Below are 19,050 nucleotides of genomic sequence, written 5' to 3'. Positions count from 1 at the left end.
TCAGGCTTGGACTGAGGCACCTGAAGGCGCATTGCCAATGGGACGTGTCACAGCCGCCAGGGGGTGTTCTCTGGCCCATCAAGAACCAGCAGAGCCATTGTACAGAACCCAGATCCTCCCTGCATTAGTCGCTGCTCTCAGCCAAGCTAGCAAATCTTTACCTGCTTCTGGCCTCTGTCTCGTCCCCTTCCTTCCCCTGTAGGCAGCAGGATTCTCTTCTTCAGAACTATAGCCACGTTCAGAATCGTGGCTGGGGTCCCGGGATTTGACTAAACAAACAAAAACAGATTTGGATTAAAACAGACACAAAACCCAAAAGCAAACTGCAACGCCGTGCAAATCAACAGGCTAGTGTGTATATGCACTGCTGCCTTCTACTGGATGGAAACAGAATTGCTCAAGTGTAGGTCATAAGCCCTATATTGCTAATGGCAAATGGAGATTCTCCTTTAGTGCATGTGGCAGGGCCTGTGGTGTTGGAGTCCGAGCGCTATTCTGCTATCACTGTGGAATTCTGAGTGGCCACTGTGTGCTACAGAGGGATAGTTGTAAAGCTCTAGGTAGCCATGGCTTTGTCACAGTGTTATGTAGGCACTTGGAAATTAAACATGGCTTCGCTAACTAATCATCAAAACTTCCAAGCTATTGAAGGCAGTTGGGCATCTGCCCCAGCAAATTCAGGCTCTGGAATAAACTGAGGGAGGAAATCCTTTATTAAGGAAAGGGGGAAAAGGCATCCATAGCTTAGAAACAAACCTGGTTTCCTGCCCACTCCCCTCTTCTCCTCAGGGCCACCTGAAAGGAAATGGAAAAGATGACCGTCTGCAGCGACACGAGGCTGGGGGTTCTGCTTTTGTACTGCTGGCCAGACCTCCGTCTGCAAGAACCAGACTGAGCAGCGACACTCTGCTGCTCCGAAGACAAAGTAACCAGCAGGAAAATCATTATTCTGACAGCCTCGGTGTGCCTGGTGTTAAATGTGGGTGTCAGGTAAGTCTATGGGATTTACACTGCGATTCAGATTTTAATCATGGGGCTACGATTCCAAATAAAGAGGCCGACCTGGTGATGGCAGCTCACAGCCAGGCAGGAGAAGTGAGTTTGGGACCAAGCAGCACCCCTCGCTCCCCACCAGCCACGCACAGGAGTACAGAGAGAATGCCGCACACTGTGACCCGGGCTCTCCCCAGTCCAGGAAAGAGGTCCCAAAGGAACCTCAATCCAAGACCAATGAAAGCAGGTTTCATCCCACCTCTGCCCAGAAGCCTGGGGCTACTTGATAGAAGGCCAGGTTAAAAATCAGGGTAAAAAAATCTTGGACCACCCTGCCAGGAAAGTTGTTAAGGAAGTGACCGTAACCCAATTGATAGGATAGAGGTGAGTAACAATGCTGCCCCTTGAATAATACCACCTCGCACTTGTAGAGCACACTTCACCTTCAAAGTGCTTTACATTCATTTATTTATTAATATTCCCCCCACCCCAGAGTAGTTAATCAGTAGCATCCTCCTTTACCACAAAGAAATTTAAGGCTAACCCACCCCCCAGGTTCGGTGAGAAGCCAGGACTTTCAGTGCTAACAGCAGGGGCCTCTACAGCTCAAGCTAAAAGAGTAGCTCTTCTAGCTGGAAGCTGTAGTAAGCTCTTATCCTCTTTGTGGACCAGGCACTAATAGGGGCCAGCTTCCCTGTGCTAGTGTAGGTTATATTGGGTGAGTTTTCAAGGCCATAGAGGGAACCCACGTCAGGAGTAGAAGTTGCCATTCTAGGGTTGTGGGTCTCCGTCTCTTTAACGAGGTGTAATCGTCAGCTGCCTCTCTCTAAAGTTTCTCTCACATGAAGGGTTTTGGGGGAGGGGTTGTGTGACTCACATTAAATAACCTGAAAATACAGTGAGGAGCATGTGAATCCACGTCAGGAAACACCCCCTACAGATACAGCTCGGCTCTTTCAATTACAACATTTCAACTGAGAAATGGACAGGAGGTGGGAGTGCCCCAAAATAACTAAATTCCTGTGAAATGGGTGGTGTCGGTGTAAAAATACTCTGTTATGTGACAGGCTTCCCACAACTACATTACAGGGCTAGCTGGAACCCCTGGATAAAAATAACCACTGCAGAAAGGACTAAATATTTGTAAGTGATTAATGACAAGAAAACAATGGAGATTCTATGATGACTGTGTTATGCAGGAGGCTCAGTGATCAATGGGGTCCTGTCCGGCTTCAAAACCCCATAAATCCGAGATGGACCAATCCAGAACCCCAACTCCAAACATCCCCTGACTTTGGGAGCTTGAACTTTGGACCTGAATTTTGCAGCTGACCCATCTCTAACCATAGCTTTGGATAGAATCCTAAGACGTTCCCGACACAAACTCACAAGCAACACAAGCCAACGCCCACTGAAATCAACAGAAACATTCCAGTTGGGCACCTGGCAGCAGGTTTTCAAGCCGATATTTACACAATCTCATGAACAGCACTGGTTTGCTCTGGTCCCCGTGTGACTGCAAGTCCAGCCACGAATGAGTGAGGCGTTTGGAGGTGTGGAGGGGTCACAAGAAGAGAGGGACGATTAAACTAGCTAGCAAGAGCTCTGAATTCTTGCTACAGAGAGGGGGAGGCTGCCGGAAGACATTCTTCAGAAGGGAAGAGCGGAAGCACGTAAGAGGAACGTGGGAAACAAGAGGCGAGCACCTCTGAGCCAGATGCCATGGGCATCATTGCTCAGCAGGACGACACTGGTCATCTCTCTGGGTGAATGAGCCTTTTCCATCGCATGGGAAGCGTTCTCTGAAGTCATCACCCCCCCCCACACACACACACACATACACACCTGTTTATAAATTACAAAGAAAAAACGAAAGAGGAAATTCAATGTAATCAAAAGCTTTCATGCACTTACAGGCCCTGTTGATGGATTACCGGGGGGGGTGGGGAGAGGGGGAAGAGAGAGAAACCTGGCTGCGGCATGTCCCTGAGCATTAGCAGGCAGGCACATTTAGCAAATGCACTAATGAGATAGCAGCCTGGTAGAGGTTTGAACGCCAGCGCTCTTACCGTAAGAGTCCTGTTCGGCAGGGGCCCCAGCCTCAGCTTGGCCTGAGCAGCACAAACAAAGAGCAATCAATGACTGGAGCGAACATTCACACCAAGATGAAAAGAGGAGGCGACCCGCAATGAGCGCTGTAGTGCTGCCCTCCTCGCCAAGGCAGCCGTTTGCTTGAAGCATATGTGAGTGTTCATCATCCTGGGACTGGGATGTATGGCTTAGATTAAGGCAAAACCAATTTCCACTCACAGGGGGTTAATATCCTACAGTACCCTCAGCATCGTGACTTTAAAGGGAAGAGGGGACTAGGTAGAAGAAGCTGAAAAGCCGGGACAAACAGGCGAGTTTGCAGGGCTTTCCGAACATGGCCAGGAAGACAATGAAGCCTTGTCTTCACCACTTGAGGAATAAACTAAAGTAGGATGCCTCAGCCTCAATCTTCAATGAACGGATAATTATGTGATCCTGGAGCTCCAGGAAACCCCACCAAATGGAGGTCGCCCACTGGAAGAATTTTAGCTGTGCTTCCCCAGGAGGGTTTACTGATCGGGATTTGAACTCAGGACTGAGCTCCCTTCCCTGTTTCACTCCACGCTGGAATTTAGCAGAGATCCTCCAAGCTGATTAGATGCATGTGATTAAGTTAGCGGAAGCTTTTGAACAAGGGGGTGGATGGAATTGCTCTCCTTTATCTCCAGACCAAAATCAAAATCCAAGGCTTACTCTAGAGAGTACCAGTCAGACTGCTGGTCTACTGTGTGAACACGCCTTTCGTTCTAAAGGGCACTGCAGCCCATTGATCGTTTTAATTGAATCCATAAGGGGCCAAAATTGTTTTGTTGGGATTTCTTATTTTAATTGCTGCAGTGCCAAGGTTTCACATTAATCCACTTTCCCTGCAATCATCTCAGTGACTTTGTCTCCCTGCACAGAACAAACTTTGATACTTACCGCAACCGTGTGTGTGGCTTAGGTTAGAGAACCTTTAAAAAGCTGCCCAGGGCCTTGGAGATCTTCCAGATAGAAGGGGCACAAGGGCTGAGTCTTGAGGAGTAGGGAGAGAGCCACTCAGCTACCCCCAGGAAAAAAATAAAAAAGACAAACTACAGGAAACATGATCAGGAAACATACACTAGCAATAAAACAACTGGGTATTTTACTGTCAACGTGTGTTCACGTAGGGATGGATCTTCCGAACTATCACTACCAGACACTGCGCTCTATTGCCATGAGCCACCCCACCACTCCCTCAGGCTGCGTTAGAGAGACTGGAGATGAGACAGAAGGACAGAAATCCACCCCCTACCTCGACTCAGCGTGCGGGAGTGAAGTTTCGGGTCCTGAGCAGGTGGCTCCGAGGAGGCAGGTTCGCTGGGGGCTTGCGGCGGCTTGGTCTTGCTGACGGGCATTGGCTGAGGCAGCACTTGCTTCGGCAAGCCCTTGAAGAACCACGCCCCCGAACGCTTCCACACCTGGGAAAGAGGCAGAGCACAAGGGAGGTTCAGAGGGAGGTTCTCGCTCTCCCGAAAATGACAGTGCTTCGTCCACAAGAGCATCCATTTATTAAACAAGGTGGGATATGACCCACATTTAAGGGTCAAATCAGCTCTCAGCAGCTGCCCCATAGTTACATTCTGGCTGGGCAGATCAGCCTTCAAGAGCTCGTTTGATGCTTATCACCTTGTTTATTGAAATGATGAGCATGGTACCCAAAGCGATGGTGGGTGGAGCCTCTTGATAGCCAGCCTTGAATTAACTCTCCAGCCTGCTCGAACAGATGATTCTAGCTTCTCGCTCACCGCAGTTTTTTGACTCACTCTCCAACTCACAAGCATGCTGGGTGATTGCACAATTGGCAGGGCCATGGTGAATTGTGGCAGTGCAAAGTGAGTGCAGAACCTTGCCAGTCCAAAATGGCAGCACCTTACACACACTTGGCACTGGGGCAAATGACCTGACCAGGGGCCATGAATTGGGTCCTTGTATTCCCAGACTCAGACACATCGAGTACCAAGGCTCCAAACTTCACCTCCCTTGGAACAGACACCATGTTACAGAACATATATACCCACAGTGCTTGAAAGCAACCTGTCACAAACTGAGAGAATAGGTTACTTGGAGACTTTCCCTTTCTGAGCCATAGTACAAAAGCACAGGGCAAGCCAATTGACCGGGCTGATGACCCTGAAACCTTCTCCAGAACAGACGATCGTTACACGCAAAAGTGGTTAATTTTCTTAGGGGAAAAAACACATCTTGTTCAATCTGCTTTTCATTAAAAAAAAATTGCCCATCTATACCGAGAGGGTCCGGCTAACTAGGAGCTGTTCATCTGTCCGTGGGAGTTCGTCCATGGAGTGAGGGTAGAGAATGGGGGGGAGGGAAGAGAGGGAGATTGCAATGATTGAATGTCTTGGGAAAGAAGTTGGCCCTAAATCTAATTAACACAGTTCCTTCCGGGATTCTTGGGACAAGCCTACTCAGAATTAATATTGTACGAGCATGCAGCCAGCCCCTTATATAATGCTCCATGTGGCAGGATGCTTAATATCAAGAAATGCTTAGGACAACTATCGTTAAAGCTCTGACTTCAAACGGCTACCGATTCTGGAACCACTAAGCGGCAGGACATCCCAGACACAGGGTTTAATAAAACATCACTGTAGCAGCAGAGAGGAAGTAAAACCAGCCAGGAGCATTGCACTCACCTCTCTCTGCTCGCTGCAGATCTTGCACAACCAGATGGAATGAGGGCGGCTGTTGGTCGCCTCGACGCCACACTTGGTGCAGACATTCTACCAACAAAACAAAGCACACGTTTATGGCACAACGTGACACTAAATCGCTGCAACAGAGCATTGCCAGAAAGGCCTTGTGCAGAACAATAACTGACTCCTGCTGTAGTTAAAGACTCAGTCATTCACCCTAAGAGGTGTGTGTGGGTCTGATTTCAAAGGTACAAAAATAAATGATCAAGGAAATTCAAAAAGTTAAGACTGAGACTTTGCCAGCAATGCTCACCGGGCTGTGATGGGCGTTAGAGCGAGTCCAAAACAGGAGGACATTTTGCATAGCATATGTTCTGCTATGTCAACTTGCAACTGAGGGACATCATTTCAGATTTAGTGATCATAATTACACTTGACATTTAATATGGCACTTCTCACATTCAAAATGGTTTAAAAAATGATTTCTCATGAACCCCCACAAAGCCATGCGGAGGTGGGTTCGTTTCACTGGGGCATAAAGTTTAAGGCTGAGATTTGCAAAGCTGACCAACACATTCAGACTAAATCTGGGAAATATTTTCTGAACTAAACTCCCCCCCACACACACACACACACAAAAATGCAGATTTGGGCCAACCAAAACATTTTGCGAATTAGTGATGAGTGTCACATTTTTTTCTTTTTCCAAAAAAAAAAAGAAAAAAAGAAAGAAAGACAAATGTCTTGATTCAAAAAGACTTTTTCTTCTGAAACTTACTTCAATTATATATTTTTTAAAATTAAAAACCTGAAAAAAAACTCAAAACCTAAATAAAAAACCCCACACTTTGCTCTACCCAAAACAAATTTATTTTCATTTTTGCGGCACTGCAAGTGAACAAAAAAAAAAAGAAAAAAAATTATTCCGCCAGATCTCATTTAGACACACATCTTCCATTAAAACTAATGGGAGTGGTGTATCTAAATCCCCGACTTGGCTTTCAAAAATCTCAACCTATGTGATTTGCTCAAGGGAGTCGATGTCAAGGGAGTCCCCGAACACACGAGCTGAAGGTTGTCTCATCAGTATTATCTGCTGTTCTCAAGCTCAGCCTAGGTAAGGTCTCACCTTTTTGCAGTCCTCACACACGACACAAGCTGATCCCAGCTGTTCTCCGCACAGGATGCAGCGATTGACCCCATCGCCGGCCACATTCTTGCGCATGTCCTCCAAGCGGTTCATGAGACGCCTGCACACAGAACAGGACACGGTAGCACAAAGACAGACAGTGCAAGAGATAGGAGAGTGGTGTTGGTGTGCCCGGTTCTGCTGGACGCCACAGATACTTATTTTAGCCCTTTAGTTCATTGTTTCTCAACTAACAATCCAAGGACCAGTGCCGGTCCAAGAGATCGCCCTGACACAGTTTAGGAAAAGGCTGAGAAACACTGCTAGTTAACAGCAGTATTTCCATTGGTAATGCCCTACCAGCCACTAACATGACAAAGACGCTTCCTTTAGATTGGGCAAAGATATGTATGACCTTCCCTCTTTGATCAGGTTTTCCCTCAGTAGCAGAGCCTCCCTCAGACTAACCCAAAAAGGAGTCAATTAGGAAGGAAAAGCAGGAGATTAGAAGGAAAGAAGCAGCATAAGGGGTTTGGGAGGAGAAGAAAGAAGAATGGGTATTGTCAAAGGTTAATGTCTCAAGTTCGCCCCCTTGAGGTGAGAGCAGACACCTCGCTTACCTCCCATGTCATTCTCTGGGCAACCACAATCCAGTGGTCTTGTTGGCGCGTACAGCCCTCTGGCTGTACCTTTGAGAGAGTCCTCCCCGTTTCAGGGGATATAAATCTGTCCAAACAATAGGAAAATATTTCCCTGACCCCTGTCCTTGTGCCAGGGAGAGGGAAGCTGTGACGCAGCTACCCTGCCGTACACTCTCTGTGTAGCTGCTCTAAGCTGACAGGAGAAAGTTCTCTCAATGAGTTAATTAATCCAACCCCAACGAGTGGCGGCAGCTATGTCAGCAGGACAAGCTCTCCCGCTGACATAAGCGCCGGTGTGGACAGCGATACGTCAGCATAATTTATGTCGCTCAGGGGCGTGGCTCATTCACATCCCTGAGCAACATAGCTTATGTCGACTTAAGCTGTAGTGTAGCCACAGCCACACAGTCAGATCCTTACAGGTGCTAAGCATGAGCACCTCCACCCCATTCAAAACCAGGATCAGGTGACAGGGAAATGGAGCGTTGGCCATCTTTCACTTTTTCCCAAGGATCCCAGGATCTGTAACTTTCACCCTCCTGGACGGCCACCAAGGACCTGACCCAAATGGGGTCAATGGGAAGACACCCACGCACTTCCACAGGCTCTGAATTAGACCCCAAAGCTGGTCAAAAGGGACCTCAATGTAACAGTCACCCAAAAGGCTCTGCATTGTCAGCACTGCATAATAGACCAAGTCCCAGATGACCCAGAGAGAAGTGTTGCATCATAACTAGGCTGGGCAGAACTCAATTTTTATTCTTTTTATAATTTTAATGGATAATATTGCGGTTTATTTTTAAGCATTTTTTCCTATTTTTATTGACTCGTTTTCATAGGTGCACAAAATTATGGGTTTTAAACTTTTTTTATTTTTGTTTAAATGTTCAGAGTTGCGGGAAATTATGGGGGTCAGACAATAAATGTTTAATGACAGTAGATATTGATATTTGTAAAGTTAAAACTTTGTAACTGTTAAAATAAATTGTGAACATCACATGTCAAAATATACAAAGTAACTATCATTAAAATCAAACTTGCATAAATTCTTAAACAGCATTTCTTACTTTGCTTATCTGTACATTTCAATTATTATTGATGGAAATAGTGTGTGTGTGTGTGTGTGTGTGTGTGTGTGTGTGTGTGTGTGTGTGTGTGTGTGTGTGTGTGTGTGTGTGTGTGTGTGTGAGAGAGAGAGAGAGAGAGAGAGATGAATAAAAATCTAATCCTTCCAAGTCTAGTCTGACTCATACAGTCTAAGTGAAGATAAAAAGATCCTGTAGGTTGAATGAAGTAAAACATAATTAGGAAACGTAAAAGTAATTAACCTGAAGAAAATGTGTCACTTTCAACTATCATTTTACCTGAAAATATTGAGAAATCTACAGCTGTTAGTGTCCAATCTAATACATTATGGGAATCTCTTGAGATACTCTTAATAGGCAGCCAATTTAAAACAAAACAAAAGAAAGTACTTCTTCACACAATGCACAGTTAACCTGTAGAACTTGTAGTCAAGGAATGTAGTGAAGACCAGAGGTATAACTGGGTTCAAAAAATAATGAGATAAGTTCGTAGAGGATAGGTCCATCAATGAGAATTAGCCAAGGTGGTCAGAGACACAACCGCATTCTACGGGTTGCTCTAACCTCTGCCAGAAGCTAGAACTAGACGACAGGAGATGGATCACTCAGAATTGCCCTGTTCTGCCATTCCCACTGAAGCACCTGGCATTGGCCTTTGTAGGAAGCCAGGCTACTGGGCTAGATGGACCATTGGTCTGACACAGTCTGGCCGTTCTTATGTTCTTAATACACACACAGCATGATACAGAAACATTACAGCTCGGTGAATGCTAGACAGTATCTCCAATAAATATTTTCAGGTTTTCAAACAAGTTCCCCTCGAGTGTGTTGTCCCCTCTTTTGCATTTGCTTTACACATGTATTTTAGAAAATGAGTTTCTCAACAGGAATGTTCACCCAGACAGTAAATATTGCAGACTATCCATGGAAAGCAAGCTTCAGACTGGGAACTGAAAGTATTCACCGTGGGCCCCGAGTCTAAGAGCTATGTTAATCCATTCAGGGAACGAGAAATACACCATGTGATTTACACTTCCAATCAAAACAACTCAGATTGGAAATGCTGAATTTTCACAAACTGCTGAGGAATCAGCTATGGCCAAGAAGTATAAAGTATTTGGCACATAAAATTAAAGAAAAAAAAAAGCATCCATTTGTGGCCATTTTATCAAATAATCGCATTGCTCTGAATTATTCCCCAGCTAACAAACACCAGTGTACACTGCATAGATTGTATCGGCATGCTCCCAGTGCTCAAACTGAGCGGGTGGGGGAAACGAATATAGCAGCACTCTACTCCAAACGTACTCTACTCCATCTTCACTGAAACGAGAAGCAGTGGTGAGGTGTATGGGCACAGGAGACATTGTGTGGGAGGAAGCACAGTATCGCTGAGCAAAGGTCACCACGTCAAGAGGTTGTAAGTTCTTATGCTGGCACTCCTATCCTATTGCCTTGCTGTGCGATCTTGGACAAATCATTTCTCTCCCTCAGTTTCCCCAGCCCAAAGAAAGAGAGGATAATACTGCTGTCCCTATCCATCAGGGAGGCCATGAAGATTCACCTTTGTCAAGCACTTAGAATATGTAAAGTTCTAGACAAATAAATAATTATGTTCCTCAAAATGGCAATACTATTTCCTTACATATCTGTGCCTGTTAGTCACGGTCACAGCCTGCTTGGGAACTTAGTCAAAACCCATCAGGACTTTTTTTCTAGAGCTGGTCAGGAACAGAATTTCCATTCGGTGCGAAATTCCAACATTTCGGGGGGGGGAATCATTCCAATTTGAAACAAAAATCCACAATTCTTCAATTTCCCATCAAACTAGAATTCTGAAAAATGTGGATCCAGGGCCTTCAAAACATTTTGTTTGACTAGTGTTTTGATTCATTTTGTTTCAGCTTTAATATCATATTTATAATATTATTCATGGTGTACATTAGTGAAATAAATATAAACGTTGAAACTAAATGACTTGAAAGAACACTATCAAAATGAAGCATTTTGACTTTTTCCTATCGAAAGATTTCATCAAAATCAACATGTCCCCATAAAATGTTTCCATTCCAAACAAAACTGCATTTTTCTATGGAAAACTTCTAACATTTTTTGAGCAGCTCTAGTTTCTGTCTGTCAAAGGGATGCAGGATGAAGACCTTAGTGTATTTTTGGGGATGACATGTAGTGTATTAATGCCTTCTTTACTTTTCTAAGAAAAAAAATTAAATATTTTACTTTGCTGCAATTGTTAATCTTTTGAGTAAAATGCAAAAAGCCCACCAGAGACTGTAACTGTGCAAACCCATCTGCGTACTGTGTGGGTAAAGAGAGACAGCTAGCAACTTCTGAAAAACCAACAGCAGCAACAGCAGTTTGCAAGCTCTGGAAAGACGCAACAGCACAAAAGGTTTGAGTGGTAAACTGTACAACTGGTTAACTTTAGGGTTACCATTCGTCCGGATTTACCCGGACATGTCCTCCTTTTTGTTCTAAAAATAGCATCCGGGGGGAATTTGTAAAGCACTCAAAATGTCCGGGATTTCCCCCCTCCCCCGGCAGAGCAGAGCGAGCGGCTGGGAGGGCTGCAGGAAAGTCCCGGGCTGGACTCCGGAGCAGCTGTAGAGGAGCCGGATCCGCCCTGCATTCTGAGCCGGCAGCTCTCCCCTGCAGCCCGGTCCAGCAGCACTGTGCAGGGCCAGGGACCGGGTTTTGTTGTGCTGGGGAGCGCAGCCACGTGTCCGGCTCGGCTCGCACAGAGCCCAACACCCTGTTCTGAGCAGCAGGGTAAGGGGGCCAGGGGGCAGGAGAAGGGGCAGGGAGGTTCTGGAGGGGGCAGTCAAGAAACAGGGGGGGGGGGCTTTTTGGGGGGAGTGGAGAAAGTTTTGGGCAGTCAGGGTACAGGTAGGGGGTAGGGTCCTGGGGGGCAGTTGGGGGGGGGTCTTAGGAGGGGGCAGTTAGGGGACAAGGAACAGGGAGTCTTGAACATTAACATATTTAGTGTTATTTAATATCTGCCCTTCAATAGAATGGTTTTAACTATAAAATAAATACTTATTAATGGATGAAATTCCAATTTAAATTATTAGTTTATTTATTTATTTATTTTAACTACTGGATGTGGATGCGGACTGGCCGCGTATAGTAACCAGGAAAGGGCAGGTAGTCACGCCTGTACATAAATAGGGGGTGGGGTTCTGGAGGGCAGTTAGGAGCAGGGGTCCCAGGAGGGGGCAGTCAGGGGACAAGGAGCGGGAGGGTGGGGGGATGGGAGTTCTCGGGGGGAGCTGTCAGGGGGCAGGAGTGGGGAGAGGGATCGGAGCAGTCAGGGGACAGGGAGCAGAGGGGTTTAGATGGGTTGGGAGTTCTGGGGGGGGCTGTCAGGGGGCAGGAGTGCGGAGAGGGATTGGAGCAGTCAGGGGACAGGGAGCAGAGGGGTTTAGATGGGTTGGGAGTTCTGGGGGGGGCTGTCAGGGGGTGGGGAGTGGTTGGATGGGGCGTGGGAGTCCCAGGGGTCTGTCTGGGGGTGGGGGTGTGGATAAGGGTTGGGGCAGTCAGGGGACAAGAGGCAGGGAGGCTTAGATAGGGAGTGGAGTCCTGGGGGGCAGTTAGGGGCAGGGGTCCCAGGAGGGGGCAGTCAGGGGACAAGGAACGGGGGGAGGGTTGGGGGTTCTGGGGGGGCGGGAAGTGGGAGGGGCAGGGGCGGGGCTAGGGCGGGGCTCCTCCCGTCCTCTTTTTTGCTTGCTGAAATATGGTAACCCTAGTTAACTTACAAACCAGCTAGCTAAAAATAGCAGAATCTAAAATGCATTATTTATTCCATTCAAAGGTGGGGGGGGGAGAGAGAGAGAGAGAGATCCTTACTTGAGAGAATTTCAGGAAAAAAAAAAATCAAGCCCGCAGGGGGCTTTATACACTCCCATTGCAGCATGACCCAAATCTGACAAAGCAGCTAAAACAGCATCCATTAAAAAAAAGACATCGTCCCCCATGTCTTATGACAGTTTCAGGTTTATGACCGTTACACTGACTACACTGTCAGATCATTTACAAACTATATGATCCCTAATTTACATGTGGCAAATTCTGAAGAGACCTTACTGAGATCCATGAATTTCATCCTTAAACTACCGGCGGGCTGTTCACAGAGTGGAACCCAAGAATACCTGCTAGACATTTTTCATGTACTGCATAGAGACTACGTAAGCACTCGACAAAGGAATACGCCTTGACAGTGCAGCAAGAGATAGAAAATACATTGTATGTACCAAAACCAAGCCATTTTATTTCAGTTCGTACAGCGCCTGATCCAAAGCTGGTTGAAGTCAGTGGGAGTCTTTCCACTGACTTCTCTAGATTTGATTCAGGTCCAAAATGCTGAAGTCTTGTTCTATGGCTGTTTATTAAAGGGACACTATCAGGCCAAGTTTGACCCCAAATTCAGGTATCTCAAAAGACAGGAGTAAAATCCTGGCTCTATTGAAATCAATGGCAAAATTCCCATTCACTTCAGGATTTCACCCTAGATTTTTACTATACTGTACTTGAGACTAATAGAAAAGTTTCCAGTTTTAAAGGGGGGAGGGGAAATGGACATTTTTAAAATATAAACCCCCCTAATATAGAGCACATTTCTGCAATACATATAGTAGGAGTACAGCAGCTAGAGCAGGGGACCCTGAAAGTGAATTACTAGAAAATGACTAAATTGGCAAAACTGAAACAGACCAGTCTATTTGCATTGTCAAAAAGCAAACCACCAACATATGGGGTGAAAACTCAAGTCAAGGGTTTTAATTCTTTCAGTTTGCATAATCTAAAACATTGTCAATAATGCAAGTAAGGCACTTTTTTTAAAAAGTAATTCTGATTTTTAACCTGACAATATACTTTCTAAAAGGAATAAAATGGGTTAAAGATTAACAGTCTCTGGTCTGAGTTAGGTGGGTTGATAGTTTAAACATTAAAAGTACAGGAGAAAGTTATTTTCTAGCATAATTCTCTCTCATGTCTTCATTCCTAAAGCATGCTGCTGTCTATCCCTTTCTTTGAGCCAGTGTTCAGTACACTGGAGATCATTCGTCCAGGATTCTTTTCTAGATGTTAACTCAGCTGTCAGACCTGGTGATGCAGGGGAATCACTCCTGACCTACATCTATAGGTTTAACATTTCATGGGGAATACATTTAGTTGCAAACACTAAGGGTCCCATTGATTGTAATGGGCACTGGATTAGGCCCTTAATATTTAGATCAGAATGAAGATTATTCCAATGCTTCTAAAAAGAGAAAGTTGGCTGGTCTCAACACACTCCTTAATTAAACTAACCACTGCAATTTCTATCCTATGGTATGGGGAGCTTCTCTGTCAACTATCTGCCCAGGGCACTGAAGCATATTATGGAAGTGTGGCAAGTGGATGAAACCAACAAATCTGGAAATATCATTGTCTAGCATGTATGGTGCTAGCGTTATATTGCTGATTATGGTAAGTACTGTATCTCTTTGTTTAGAAGCCCCAGCAGCAGATAAATTTCGTTATTTAATCCAGTGGTTTATCTAGGGACATAATCTATTACTTTCCCCATAGATTGCATGCTACTGCTGCTAACCCAGGAGCGCCTTCTGAAATTCACACCTTATGTTTTATGTAATTGTATGTAGAGGTTTTGTGTTGTGCAATATTTTTGGCAAAATGGCTATTTTCATAGCAAAAACATCTGCAAGTACAAATGTTCACATTTTTTCAATGCCAAGCCAGCTATGCTAGAAAATGGGTCCATTTCCATTGAGTAAATCTGCATGTCCAAACAAGGCTCTTTCATGGAAAATTGAAACAAATTGCAAAAACAAAACAAAAAATCCTTTAACCTCAAGCAATTCTGAATTTGGCTCCAAATGTTTTGCAAAACCGCCGCTTATCATGGGCAGCATCGTCACAAAGAAATAGAGTGTAAAAATATAACAATCTGTGTACTTGCACTGGGATTATATGACTACTTTAAAAACAAACATTTACCTTATTACAGTATTGATGCTAAAATCATAAATGCTACTCTTGTCTTAGAATGTAATGCTGCAGCCAGGAGTTTGTACCCCAAAGCGGTAAAGATTTTCTTTTCACAATTACACACACACACACACACACACACACCTGCCTTCCAAGCGAGGATGTTAAATTGAGGCCCATCTCTGAGGATCAGCCAGGCTAGCAGTTAAAGATCCCCTGGGAATCATCAGAAGGTTCTAATGTTCAGAACTGTGCAGTTGTGAACTGTGGCTGAGTGCACAATGACGGACGATTTTGCCATGCAGCAATTGCGCTATTCATAGAATATCATGGTTGGAAGGGACCTCAGGAGGTCATCTAGTCCAACCCCCTGCTCAAAGCAGGACCTAATCCCAACTAAATCATTAGCACCTAAATCCTAGTTTCTTTAAATTCCTGGAGGTACTTTAAGACAGAAAAGTGCTCTAGAAAATCAGATTCCATTCCATTCTGTCCCCCTTTTATTTGGGGGAAAACAATTCACAGAGCCACGGGATAGTCCCTAATACGAGCATCTGAATTTCCAGGACACTCAGAAAATTCATATCCGTATCTGCTCCACAATGACTCAAGGCCCCTCAGGCAATGGCGCACCCCTATGCATCTCTTTGGTCCCCCTCTCTTTAAACTTTCTCAGTCCCACAGCTTTGCCTTCCCTCTGTCTGAGGTTGATTCTTCATTGTCACTGCACCTGAAACAGCCTGCCTTCCTCCTCGCTCTGCTTTCCCTCCTTAAGATGCAGTTCAGACCCCACCTCTTCCATGCTGCCGACAGCTAGGGAGCTGTCACAAGTTCCCCACACCATCACTTACCAGTCCTTCACGCTTCTCCTGATCTACTGCTTCCTCCTACTTACACACCTCCTGATTTTAACTGCTCTACTTTGTAAGAAAGGCATGCTTTCATTACATTGCAATAGATTGTACTCGACACTGGAACAAAAAGGTCTGGTTCTCATCAGCCTATGTCCTCCTCCATTACGAGGTCTGTTACTTTAGGGCTATCTACATACAGGATTTGCTCCAGTTTCACTAATGCACTAATTTAATTCAATGGTTACGTCTGTGTGTGGACACTTGTACACCGGTATAAATCTGGCTTTCATTGGTTTAGTTTACCCCAGTTAAATAACTTGGGTTATCAACACTCACATTGGGCCCTGGTATGCGAATTGGTTCTCATCTCTATATTTAGTGCTAATAGAATCCTGAGAGGAAGGATGATCCAATGATTAGGGTCCCTGTTCTGTCACAGACTTCCTGTGTGACCATGGCCAAGTCATCTAGCCTCTCTGTGCCTCTGTTCTTCATCCCTAAGATGGGAGTGAGCAGTGCCCCACCTCACAGGAGTGTTGTGAAAAGGCGCTCGGATACCATGATAACAAGTCCATACAAGTACCACAGATAAACCAGAATGAAGTGTTAACAGAAAGGTGTGGTTAGTCTGTCTGCTGAAGGTGAATCAGTGCAGAGTCAGCCCCGTCTAGAAGAGTGAAGGAAGGTGCATTACACGGGCCACCTAAATTATCCTCCACTAAGCTGTGGCCAGACTCCATTTTGGAAACCAGAGACTGATAACAAAGGACAGCAAGAGAGAGACCGGGGATATTCAGCTCATACATACGGCGTGAGGACAAGCTGAACATAAACTACACACAATGGTAAGTTATTGATTCAAGCTTAATGACTGGGATCAAAAGGTCCAGGTACTCCTGACTGGAATAAACTCTGATTTCTTCCAATGAAACCAAATACATAATCCATCTTTGCAGTAAGATGGATTCAATGTAGACTCAGTTTTCACTGCTGCTAACAGCTAGAGAGATTTACATTGAAACAAAACATCTTCCGTTCACAACACTTTTCAGCTGGTCTTACATTTTAGGTCAATCTTATTCAGCTAATACAATTCAATTGAAAAACATTTCAGTTTGCAAGAAGTCTATGTAACCGTATCAGTCTTACTCAACTAATGGCATTCCGCTGCTCGGTCATTGCTATGAATCAGCATCGAGGCTTCCTCGCGGCTTTTCCTCCCCTCTCCTGTAGATGTCATTTGTTTATCTTTCTAATTTTTGCTGCATGTATAAATTAACCATCCAATTAATCACTTTATACTAAGTGTCTCTAACACAGTGGCTGGATTTTAATTACCATTATGCACATTTCCAAAGTGCCCATCACTGTGGTATCTAATGGGCTAATTTTAAAAAGCAGTGCATACATTTTATGACTATTAAAATCTGCAGTTGAACAGGCCAAGATAAGAGTAATCAAATCACAGGCTACAGTGCATTCTATCAGAGGCATAGGGAGCATTATTTCCCCCCGTGGACAGTCCTTATGGTGGGAGGAGGAGTAGCCATCCTCTAACAAATTAGGAATTGGTCACTGATGGAAGCAAGATATGGGCCTCATGGACTGGTATAATATTTCCTGTGTTCCTAACATTTGCCCCAGTCAAAACCAAACTCCTTCGCCAGTTAGGGATACGCTACAAGCACCACCTCAGAGATTGTGATCGATCTTACTGAGCCTCCGAGAGTTCATCCATGTATGTCGTCACCTCTAGACCAGTGTCTAAGTCACTATAGGTGACACTGTACCATGCTACAGAGCCATGAAGAAGACCTTGCAAGAGACTTGGGGAATCCATGACAGAGGTGATGTGGTCTTTTTTCAGAGGAGGGAGTATAGGACAGCATTATTCCTGCACCACCTGTTGGCCAGTCATTGCAACCATTCTGAAGAGGCTACAGAAGAGGCTTCAGTTAACGTTTGAGTGCCTAATATGAGGCACCTGTATCTATTTAGGTACCAAATTCAATGGCTTGATTCATGCGGTCCTGGGCACCCGCGCCTCCCGCTGACTACTGTTATTAGTAACATCACCGTAGTGCGTAGGAGCCCCACTCACAGACCAGAAGCCTGTTACGGTAGGTGCTGCACAAACACAGGGCAAAAAAAGACCGTCCCTGCCCCAAAGAGTTTACCGTCGAAGTGTAAGACGAGAAAGAACAGGCGGATACGGTCAGACAGGGGAGTACAAGGAACCAATGAGACAATATTGGGCAGCATGACAGGCCTCAGCACACCAGAGCCTAACCATTGACTGTATCAACCCTCGTGTCTCACTGCCCTGGTAAGAGCAAAGATGCTCGAGTAGTTGTCCCTCCCCTACACCGCAGAGATGAATACGAAATAAATGTCTCGCTAGACCATGAGCATTTCAGCAGGAGCTTTGTGTTCAGCTCGACATCTATTGCAGAAGTGGCAATTGCGCGCGCGCGCACACACACACACACTCACACTCTGCATATACTGTGCCTCTCACTGCAGTACACGACAGCAGCACCATACCAGCAACCCTGCAGCATGATGCCATAGGCATTTTCTCCTGCTTTTTTATTCAGGACAAGCTGTAATCAACAAGGGGAATATAGAAAGAACTTTTATTAAGTGCTGACTCCTCGGCAAAACAAGAACTGGCACCAGCGTATGCATGCAAAAGTTCTCTGTATTTAAATATTTATTGTAGCGCCACAAAAATGAATAAAGAAGACAAGCCTAATGGGTTTGAAACAGCACCAAGCAGTACGTTCAATGCAGCATGCAGTATAAACTGGAAAACAACCCTGAATCACAAAGGATAAATGGTTTTATGCCTTGCCTCACAACTGCACAGGGTTGAACACTGAAATTCTATGACCAGTCTTAAAAAACACAACACTCCTGTCACAACAGAGTTGATGGGAATGAGCTTGTCTAGGGATTTTGCAAAGATTTCTAAGAAAAGGGAAAAAGTCAATGCAATACACACAAAAAAGGTCACCCAGCTGACTCCAGAATTAAGCCACTACTATTTCTACTGGGAATTCATGTGTATTAAAGGTTTGAATATTAAAACTAAAGTTAACATGAAGGTCAAAAAAATGAAACATGTGATCTAAGTTTTTTATTAAATTAAAATTAGGATCAAAAGTTTAGAAGCAATTTTCTTTATATATGCACATACCTCTCATGGCAAAATGTGATTCTACCATTTTCTCAGCTTGAGATATGAATGATCATGAACTTGGTGCATCCAGTGTTTAAGTACATCGAATATCAGTGCAATGCAATGATGCCTTTGTTAGGCTTTCAGCATTTTTATATGCCTGCAACTACTGTTTCATGTGCAGGGACGTTCATTTCTGTACACACACGAGTCACACTCTGGAGGTATTCGTGCACAGCAGGTAAAAATCTCACACATTTCATCAAGCCACCTTTGATCCAAATCCACCAGGATGCTAGCTAGTTACATACATGCTGAAACCAAACGGAGGTTGGCCATGAATAGAGAAAGGGAAAAAAACACAAAGGAAAACAAGATAGCGGATACAT

At 44.9% G+C, this 19,050-nt stretch overlaps 1 protein-coding gene across 6 annotated transcripts in view; it reads right to left on the bottom strand.

Annotated features, from left to right (window-relative positions):
- The window catches only part of RPH3A (rabphilin 3A), a 114,261-nt gene that overhangs the window by 33,931 nt on the left and 61,280 nt on the right, over nt 1-19,050 (bottom strand). For 5 of the 6 annotated variants that reach the window (XM_065568804.1, XM_065568803.1, XM_065568806.1 and 2 more), the window contains 6 exons: nt 6,892-7,012; nt 5,763-5,849; nt 4,361-4,526; nt 3,063-3,104; nt 757-795; nt 162-269 (listed from right to left, as the gene is read on the bottom strand). In XM_065568804.1, the coding sequence (XP_065424876.1) occupies nt 162-269; nt 757-795; nt 3,063-3,104; nt 4,361-4,526; nt 5,763-5,849; nt 6,892-7,012 (563 nt within the window). The remainder of the gene's footprint in view (nt 1-161; nt 270-756; nt 796-3,062; nt 3,105-4,360; nt 4,527-5,762; nt 5,850-6,891; nt 7,013-19,050) is intronic. The other variant, XM_065568808.1, reaches the window with a different exon arrangement.

The sequence above is a fragment of the Chrysemys picta genome, chromosome 15 (assembly GCF_011386835.1).
Source record: "Chrysemys picta bellii isolate R12L10 chromosome 15, ASM1138683v2, whole genome shotgun sequence".
In the NCBI taxonomy this organism is placed as follows: domain Eukaryota; kingdom Metazoa; phylum Chordata; order Testudines; family Emydidae; genus Chrysemys; species Chrysemys picta.
The sequence above is the reverse complement of the archived record's forward strand: the minus strand, read 5'-3'. Positions and strand labels throughout refer to the sequence as shown.